Source organism: Lacerta agilis, chromosome 3 (genome assembly GCF_009819535.1).
Source record: "Lacerta agilis isolate rLacAgi1 chromosome 3, rLacAgi1.pri, whole genome shotgun sequence".
NCBI lineage: Eukaryota > Metazoa > Chordata > Lepidosauria > Squamata > Lacertidae > Lacerta > Lacerta agilis.
In genome coordinates this window covers 15839518-15849783 of record NC_046314.1, presented here as the reverse complement: position 1 = coordinate 15849783, position 10266 = coordinate 15839518, and the positions used below count along the sequence as shown (strand labels likewise).

General features: G+C 41.3%; 1 protein-coding gene across 1 annotated transcript in view; it reads left to right on the top strand.

Annotated features, from left to right (window-relative positions):
- The window catches only part of SMC6 (structural maintenance of chromosomes 6), a 33108-nt gene continuing 22842 nt past the window's right edge, over window positions 1-10266 (top strand). The window contains exons 1-9 of the mRNA XM_033142904.1: window positions 1-191; window positions 1479-1596; window positions 2900-3005; window positions 3892-4028; window positions 7269-7330; window positions 7911-7991; window positions 8666-8767; window positions 9866-9985; window positions 10075-10173. Coding sequence (XP_032998795.1) covers window positions 54-191; window positions 1479-1596; window positions 2900-3005; window positions 3892-4028; window positions 7269-7330; window positions 7911-7991; window positions 8666-8767; window positions 9866-9985; window positions 10075-10173 — 963 coding nt within the window. The 5' untranslated portion in view covers window positions 1-53. The remainder of the gene's footprint in view (window positions 192-1478; window positions 1597-2899; window positions 3006-3891; window positions 4029-7268; window positions 7331-7910; window positions 7992-8665; window positions 8768-9865; window positions 9986-10074; window positions 10174-10266) is intronic.

Genomic DNA, 10266 nt, shown 5'->3' with positions numbered 1-10266 from the left:
CAGAATTCTGATGAAATATTTCCAAAAGAATTTCTGTGAGCACAGAGGCTAATATGTCAAAGAGAAAAGAGAGCTTTTCAACAACATCATCTGAAAAAAGACCTAGGCAAGCCACATTTGATTCTGATGATGACCCTAATGAAGAGGAGTTGTCACAGCTACAGAGTGACAGCAGTTACTACTCACAGTCGGTAAGCAGTTTGTCCCACAATGTGGTTTTATATTATGCCTGAGAGAAAAATGAAACTTGATGATCAGAGTAGTGGGCCGGGGGGGGGGGGGGAGGACGGACACATAAGTTAAGCACCTGTGCGAGGAGAAGGTAAGTGTACTATCTACTGATAGTAAGTACTAAAGCTGGAATAGGGGATTGCATACTGGGAGCCAAATTTCTACATCTCCTTAATTACCACTTATTGTCCGCTTTTGTTATAGCCATTTCCAGGGTCACTTTAAGTTTCCATTAACTTGAGAGCCTGCTTTAAAAGTTGAACTCTTACCTGTCTACGACAGAAGTTGGTGGAACTTAGCCATGGGTAGAAAAGTTAAGTACCTTTGAGGAGGGGGCCATGCCAGCCAACCCTTTTTTATTTTACAGATTTCAACTTTCATACCGAATAAGCCCAGTAAACAAAAAACAGATAATGAATGATAATGAATGGTTAGAAGCAACAGTGTGGGTACTATGGCACAGGGTGTCATATGTATGACTACCTGCTTGCAGGGTGCAAGTTGAGACTATGCTCTGTGCAATGAGCTCTTCAAAACCATTAAGAATGATGCTTTATGCTGAGTCTGGTCATTGGTCATTATTTGCACTCCAGAGCATCCGTAAGGAAGGAGGTAGTCTTTCAGGTACAGTGGTACCTCTGGTTAGGTACTTAATTCATTCCGGAGGTCCGTTCTTAACCTGAAACTGTTCTTAACCTGAAGTTTCACTTTAGCTAATTGGACCTCCCACTGCCGCTGTGCCGCCAGAGCACAATTTCTGTTCTTATCCTGAAGCAAAGTTCTTAACCTGAAGCGTTAGCGGAGTATGTAACCTGAAGCGTATGTAACCCAAGATACCACTGTACTGTATATGGAACACCAGATATTATGTTAAGTGTGGCTTGACTGAAACTGCCTTGCACGTGACAAAAACGCACAGAGGTTCAATATTACCTTTCAAGTATTTGCTTGAAGTATTTCAAGCAAAATATCTCTGTTTATATTTCGTTAGTTGCACTTGGGCCTTACCATTGCTCTCACGTTTTTTAGGGAGACTCATTTGACATAGTTTGTGATCTGCTATTTAGGCTACTACTTTAAGTGTGTGGGGAAATGGCAAATGAGAGCTGAATGTTCTGCTAGTAAGGATTATTCAGACACGCCATGGTATTGTTAAAAATATGCAAGCCTTGTGATGATCTGTGACTTTCTGTTTGTGTACAAAAGATGGGTGATCAGTTTTAAACATCTTTGTAATGTATATGTAGGTGTCAGGAAAAGTTGGAATAATTGAAAGTATCCAGCTGAAGAATTTCATGTGCCATTCAATGCTGGGCCCCTTCAAATTTGGACCCAATGTCAATTTTATAGTTGGAAATAATGGAAGTAAGTTTTCATTTATTATTTTAAATCATATGAAAAATTATAGTATTGGCATTTCTTCCATTCTGTAGCATATTTCTTATTTATCAATTTCTAATATACCAGTTTTTCTGAACAAAAAGCAGAATAAAACACTAATAAAACACATATAAAAGATTACAAAAATAAAGAAGCAAATTTAGTACCTCTCAAACAATAACTAAGATACATATGATAGATAAGATGCTTGGAGAGGAGGAATAGCAGAAGATGATGGGGAAGGGGAAAAAGAAAACCCCCAAATCAAAAAGGGAAAGCCTCTCTTATGAATGGTCATTATTCTTACATGTATTTAAGTGTTTCTTTGGAACACAAAAACTGTGTTTTATCAGGTCAGACTTGACTGTTATGTCCAGTGTTGTACATTGTAGCTGACAGTAGCTCTCTGGTCTCAGGCATGCTCTTTCACATCATTGCCTATCAGAAACTATATTGCATTACATGGTCTTTTTGCCCTACTGTTAATATTTTTCCTCTCTCCCTGCAAATAAGTTTGAGCCTGTGTCAGAAGAGGGCAATACAGTCAGTTAAGCTCTTTTCCACAAAAGCTTATAACCAAATGAATTTCACTAATGAAATCTCTTACCTATTATTTCACAGTTATTTCTATTGAATCATTGCGCAGAATAAGAACCCTCTATTTCCTAACTTTACCTTGCTAATTTTGCAGTGAATATGTTGACACACTGAGTTATCATCAAAGCCCACTTTGTGACTCAAAAAAAGCATTAGCAGTATGTACTCATGCTGCTCAGTTGAGCTTTTCCAATTGGTTCATGGCCTCCTGACCCATGAGATGTGAAAGAACCACTTCAATGGCTTGCTGCAATATGTTTGTGTAACACTCAAGAGAATGCCAGTTCCAAAATTCTTGTATTTATTTCATTAAATGTATGGGCCACTTTTCTAAAAAGAAAATAAAAAATTAAGCTATATGATGCAATTAATACATTATTAAAACGTACATTAAAAACCCAGTAATGTAACACATTTTCACAATACTGCAGCAAATATGAAACAAATGAATATTGAAGCTATAGCTGACTTAGTCTAATGAGAAAAAGTACAATTGATTTTTACCCAGGAGTGTTTTTGTTATGTGATCACATGCTTTATAACCTTGTACCTTCTTTAGGAATGGTCTTTTTTAAAAGAAAAAAGGGGGAGGAATGGCCTTAAAAAAAAAAAAAAGAATAAGAGCCAATTTTTGCTGCCTTAAAAATAGCTTGCTAACTATTAAGAGCTTAATAAATGTTGCTTTATTCAGGTGGAAAGAGTGCTGTGTTAACGGCCCTTATGGTTGGTCTTGGAGGAAAAGCTACAGTGACAAATCGAGGAACATCTTTGAAAGTATTTGTGAAAGATGGACAGAAGTAAGTAAAAATCCAGTATTAAGGCAGAACGAGTAAGAACAGTACGTGGGATGGAGAATTTCTTGTCCCTCCAGAAATACTCTGCAGTCTTTGAGGCCAGTGTCAAGTGGTGAGATCTCTGCAAGAGTGATGCATATTGGCTACCTACCTACACCAACCATTTGTGGTGTCAGCAGTCTTTGAGGCCAGTGTAAGCCATTTGTTAGTTCCCAGAAGAGGTTGATCGTAAGTCTGTACAACTCCTCTAGTCCATCTTGGAACTGTTGCAGTCTGCAGATGTTATGGCTTGAGTGCTAGGTTATGCCTTTTTTCTCACTCTGCCTCCTGGTCTAGAAACATCGGGCACTGCTTACTGATATTTGTGTTCATTCTTACAAAGGTGTTGCGTACTATGGATTAAAAATGATGTCTTCCTTGGCATAAGACTTAGAGTACTTACTTTTTTACTATTTCATAAAATACACTGCTTGATTGTAAAAGAAACTCAAAGCGGTTTACAAAAAAAAACAATAAAATCAAGAAGAATTCACAACCATGCTTTTAAACATACAAAAAGTTAAAATACTAAAACAGTAATGTTTGTAGCAGGCACCAGAAAGAGTACAGTGAAGGCGCCTGCTTGATCTCAAGAGGCAGGGAGTTCCAAAGTACAGGTGCTGCCACACTTTACAATTGCGAAATGGGTCTAATGTGGCCCCTGTAGTATTGCCAATAGCGCCAATTGAAGCGGTCTAGTGGGCACATGTTGGGTCAGGCCATCTCATAGGTAACCTGGTTGCAAGTTGTTAAGGGGTTTATATGCTACTGGCAACACCTTGAACTTGGTTAAAAAGATAATTTCTTGAATTTACATGTTAATGAAAATCAGCTCATTTTTTGTCTTCAGTTCTGCAGATGTTTCAATAACGCTGCGAAACCGAGGTGAAGATGCATTTAAACCACAACAGTATGGTGACTCTATCACCATCAATCAACGCATAAACTTGGAAGGACATCGTAATTACAAACTGAAAAGCAGCACAGGTACTTTTAATTTTTATAAAGTATTCAAAGAAGCTCTGTTTTTAGAAGAAAAGTGAGGTGAGCTGCTTTCTTTTTTAAATACAGTAAGCCCACAGCTTGTGTACATTTAACTTGTATGCAGTCAGACTTACCTGCATGGCAATTTTTTGAACAAAATGAAAAGGTGGGGTTCTGGGAAAAATGAAGATGGCAACCCTACCTGCCATTGAACCCATTGACTGCGCAATTTTAGGTGCGATCCCTGGAATGTAACCCCCACATAAGTTGTGGGCCTACTGTATACTCTTGTAAATGTTGGTATAACATGAGCATGCAGATACTGCTCAATGTTTTTTTGGGTGGACTGTTTTGGCTTGCTTCAGCATTAGCAAGAGTAATGATAGGATTGTGTCTGCATTATACAGGTGTCTACCATGACATTGTAGACATCATAATAAGTCAGAAGGATTGGCCTGGTTTTTCACTCCTCAGGCTTCCCTGACGATGTTACTAGTTCATCTGCATGCCCCAGCCTGATCATTAGTATTACATCAGTTTTAATCTTGTACATAGCGAAGCTCAAACAATTTCTTAAAGGGGCAAACTAGGAAAACTCAGGATTTTTTCTTTTCTTTTTGTCAGATTGCCATCCTTGGTGCGAGTCTTCTTTTCTGTTCCCTCCCCTATCATGCACTTTTGCTGTTGTTTAAATAAAAAAGCCCTTTCAATTTTGTTCCTCCTCTAAGCCACCTTCTGTCTCCCACTCATGTTTTCTTGCTTTGCATGTCTCCCTCTGGTGCCATGCCCTACCCCCTTTGTTATTTCACAAAGGAAGGGGAAAGTGTAGAAATCTACTGCTTTGCTAAACATAAACAAGTGATAAAGCAACAGGAGAAAGCCTTGGCAGTAGCTGCAGAGCAAGCTCCTCTGGCCCCTCCTGTGCTATTACAGTGCAAGTTCATAAAAAAGCAGCAGTGCTTTCCACGGTTCATTACTTGTCCTGGCTGTAGCCATGGCCAGAGAGTTGATTTACCCTCCAACCTCAGTGGTATGGCCTGGTTGTGCCTCACGAAACCTGAACTGCCGAAGTATTTTGCTGCATTCAGGATCACACGATCAAACAGGGACGCCCCACGATTGACCAGTAGATCGCAATTGACCGGTTGGACATGCCTGATATAGGGCACCCCAGGAGAGGGCACAAGACACCATTGAATACTGCCAGTTGGAGGGAAAGAATGCTTTTATCTCATCAAACACAGTTCCTTCTGATGGAACTGGCCTGTAGTAAGAAACTGGCTTTTGCTAACCTTCCTCTGCTAGTGCTTGCTCCCCGCTTCCAAATTACATACAGGTGGGGGTTACATTCTGGGCCCTCAGCACGCATAAGTGAAATGCACGTGAGTGGGGAGCTTAAGTTGCTTCGTTTTCTATTCCCCCCCCCTTTCGTTTGGAAGGGTAAGAATGGAAAAAAGGCAATCTAAGGGGCAGTAGACCCCCTTTCTCCCTCCTTCACCCTCAGTCTCGCTGCAAGGAACAACTTTCTGCCCATCAGCTGTTGAGTTGGGGTAGCGCAGCAGCAGGAAGCTCCCGGGCTCCATTTTAGAACCTACAGCCATTTTAAAGCGTTTTGAAATTTTTCTTCTGAACCTCTACCTTGAACCACCTTCTTCATCTGGGGAGGATATAGAAGGGATTCTTCCAAGGGGAGGCTGTCCCCACCCCGTCAGGGCACCATGACCCCAGAGAGGCTGGGGAAAGCCGCACAGGTGAGACCTGCTGCAAAGTGGCTTTATTGCCTCTCAGCTGGCAAACACAGTGCAGCAGCAGCATGTCATCCCCCCCGCCCGCCCCCGGTGCCTTTTTCAACCCAGCGCCAGAGCCCTGCTCCTTCATAATCTATAGACCTCCTCTACATCTTTGTTTTGTAGATCCTCCTTTCTCTGGCGGCTGGATGAACTTGTGGACCAACCAAATAGTGACCCAAAAAGTTTCTAAATGGAGGAATGCACACCTCATGTAGCATTAGACACTATAGAGTTTTCAAAAAAGACCATTGTAGCAGGTGCAGTGGCTAGGAAAAGCATTTGGTTAAAGCATTGGAATATAGACACTGCTTCCAGAACCAATTTATCCTAGTTGCCTTTTACAGGGGCCAAACTTTTTGCACATGGGCCTTTAGGCAAAACATCTCATTGTTTGACTCATTCCAGTGAACCACACTAGGACAAAAAGTCTCTTAGCTCCACCCTAGCCTATGAGGCACCACATCTGCTAACACTCCTCTGTTCCATGGGGGCCTCTATAGCAGCGGTCCTCTGCTAGTTCTCCACTCCACAAGATTTGCCAAACACACACTTGCATAGATGTACAAACCTCAGAGCCAGTGTGGTGTAGTGGTTAAGAGTGACAGACTCGTAATCTGGGGAACCGGGTTCGCGTCTCTGCTCCTCCACATGCAGCTGCTGGGTGACCTTGGGCTAGTCACACTTCTTTGAAGTCTCTCAGCCCCACTCACCTCACAGAGTGTTAGTTGTGGGGGAGGAAGGGAAAGGAGAATGTTAGCCGCTTTGAGACTCCTTCGGGTAGTGAAAAGTGGGATATCAAATCCAAACTCTTCTCTCAGCAGAGGCTGCCTTCTGGTGAAATGTGTTGTAGCATGTTCTTCCTTGCCACACAGCCATCTGAACCCATCCATATGACAGTAGCTGTTATGCAATGCATTTGGACATTTGTCACAGCCAACTGAGAACAGCATTCTTACTGTGAATGTTTGCTTCTCGGTGTACATGGAGGTCTGAGGCCACAACATCATACACACACACACCATCTCCTAGAGATGCCTTTCTTGAACATTTAGCTTTGCTGACCAGTAGGCCCAGACTATGCTGGCTTTTTTCTCCTTTGTTCAAATTTTGGTCCTGCTGATGTTCTCCCCTCCCAGTTACTAAGGAGTTCTATAAAAGGCCAGCCACAGAACAGAACTAAGGAAACAGTAGAAGTAGAGGTCTCCTGGGGAAAAAATCTGGTCGCACGGTTCCTGTGGTCTGAGCAGTAGGAGGGATCATAGTTCATTTGGGCAAGACAAAACAACATCCTGGGCATTTTTAGGAGGAATGGAGGGCATATAAATGCAATAAATATAAATAAGTGTTCATTCTAAGCACCAATATTCTGTTCTACACTAAAGGTATAATTTAATTGGTGTTATGTAGTAATTTTAAAAATCTCATTGTGGTTTATTCTCACTTTTATATTCAGGTGCCATAATTTCATCCAAGAAGGAAGAACTTACTGCCATCCTAGATCACTTTAATATCCAGGTAAGTCTGAATTTGTTTACTTCTACATATAACACCTAATAGATGATTTTTAAAAATTGATTTGATGCTCTTTGCTTAAGGGTGTGTAGACAATTACTGCAGCTGATGATTCCTCCCCTCCTTGAATTGAAGCCCCTATGCTCAAACTCTTATAGCAACTTTTCGTGCGTCACAAGAAACTGGTTTTGGGTGGTAGTGACTGAGTGTATTGTCAAAAGGTTTCCCTGGGATCACTGTTTGCAGTGCAGTTCTCTGGATTGTGGCCAATGGTTATGTGGAATTTGCATTTGCATTTTAAAAACAAACTTGCCCATTGAAGCGCTTCTGACATCCTGTTTCAGTGAGCTGGTTGTGACTTCTCATATTCTTAAAATAGTAAAGGCTCCGTAAAGGAAAATCTTCATGAACTTTTATGTAGTTAATTAAAAGCCATTACGCTTGAGATACTGTTGCAACCGTAAGAATAATTTATCTTGTCTTGCAATGGATGTTGGAGAGAATTACTGAATTTCAAGTGACTGCTACTTAAATATTATTTGCCAAAGATAAACAAAATAGTAAGTGACTTTTGTTGTTGCAGGTGGATAATCCTGTATCTATACTTACTCAGGAAATGAGCAAACAGTTCTTGCAATCTAAAAATGAAGGTGACAAATACAAGGTAAATAAAAATAACATATGATGTTGTCAGTAATCCATTGGGGAGTGTATGGGGTGTTAGGAAAGGGGTAGTACTTCTGGTGGGGGACATGTCGTGCTCCTTCTGGGGTAGTTTGTCCACCTTTGGTCCTCACCCTCCTAGAAGCTGTCAGTATGCCCAGCTGGTTCCAAACAAACTTCTGTTTTCCTTTGGACCACATTAGTGCGGCCAAGGGAAGGGGGCCTTGTTGTCTGGGCAGCCCAGGACCTCCATTTGCACTGCCTAGGCTTGCACCCCAAGGAGGTCACTTCAGTGCTGCTAATGACTTCACCCTTGGAAGCACACTCCATTGTCTCTCGAGACAAACATATGCTAACAAATCCATTGAACATGACTCTTCCTTGTTTTGAGAAGCACAGCGCACCACTCTATGGAATGGGAAGTCCATGTGTGCTCTTCTTATTCAGATCTTGAGCAGCTTGATGGGTATATTGGAAGCATGCACAAAATTTACATTCAGTGGATAGCCATAGTGCTGCTTCTATTTGTTCTTATCGTGCACATGTCGAGTGAGGTGGGTGGAGAGGGTAACTAGGGCTTTAATGAAATGTGTAAGTATAAATGGACTGCATTCAAAATTCTTAGTCTTTTAGAAAGTTAGTTCTAGAACATGAACTTGTGTTTTCTTGCATTAGTTCTTTATGAAGGCAACACAGTTGGAGCAGATGAAAGAAGATTATGCGTACATTATGGAAACCAAAGCAAGAACTCATGATCAGATTGAACAAGGAGCAAAGGTATTATAAACAGTAATTTTATGTGTACCAGGCCCACATACTGGACTGTTAAACTTCACCTCCCCCAGCCTTTGGTTCTAGATACACTGAGAAGTGCTAAAATAACACCAGTAGCCTTACAAAAAGAAGGGACGCAGGTGGCGCTGTGGTCTAAACCAATGATCCTCTTGGGCTTGCCGATCAGAAGGTCGGCGGTTCGAATCCCAGCGACAGGGTGAGCTCCCGTTGCTCGGTCCCAGGTCCTGCCAACAGTTCAATAGCATGCAAAAAAAAGTGCAAGTAGATAAATAGGTACCATTCCGGTGGGAAGGTAAATGGTGTTTCCATGTGCTGCTCTGGTTTCGGTGTTCTGTTGCGCCAGAAGCGGCTTAGTCATGCTGGCCACATGACCCGGAAAAAGTGTCTGCAGACAAACACCGGCTCCCTTGGCCTGTAAAGCGAGATGAGCGCCGCAACCCGAGAGTCGTCTGCTACTGGTCTTAACTGTCAGGGGTCCTTTACCTTTTAGCCCTACAAAATAAATTCCTAACAATGATTTATTCTTCATGAAGCACCATAGTCACTTTTTAAAAATATATACTATTTTGTTAAAGATTTTGTGCAAACAAGTAGAACCAGTTACAACAGAATCTCATACAAATGATTTTGTAAAAACACAACTGCAGCTTAAAGAAACAATGCACAGATGCAATAAAACATTTAGTAACATACATAATCTGATACTGAGCTTCCTAGGCAGCTCCTTTGGGTTTGAGCCAGTGTGGTGTAGTGGTTAAGAGTGGTATACTTGTAATCTGGGGAACCGGGTTCATGTCTCCACTCCTCCACATGCAGCTGCTGGGTGACCTTGGGCTAGTCACACTTCTTTGAAGTCTCTCAGCCCCACTCATCTCACAGAGTGTTTGTTGTGGGGGAGGAAGGGAAAGGAGAATGTTAGCCGCTTTGAGACTCCTTCGGGTAGTGAAAAGCGGGATATCAAATCTAAACTCCTCTTCTTCTTCTTCTTCTTCTTCTTCTTCTTTCCCTAGTAAACACTAAGAAATGGTCCTAGTGTCTGTACTGCTGTCATTTCCAACAACATTTTGTGTCTCTCTTTAGTTTCTTGAAGAACTTCAGATGCGTTATTTGGAGAAGGAGGATCGTTACAAAAGTATTGCTTTTGTGAGTGAAATGCAGAATGAGCTGAAGAAGTTACAGCACCAAATAGCTTGGGCAATGGTAATTTGTTGTTTCAGTACCTATCAATGGGTTTAAATTGATTGTTGTAATATTTATTGTGTGATGCTTACATTATTCTTACATTTTAGGTGAGAGACACTGAAAAAGAAGTTAAAACACTCAGAGATGATGTTGGTGCTCTAGAAGCAAGAACTGGAAAATTTGTTGAGAAAGTGAAAGAATGGCAGGTATATATGCATTTATTGCAAATACTGACTTGAATTGCTTTGATTCTCTTGTTAAAGTGAAGCATTGTTTTTTTTTCTCTAATGACTTAGCGA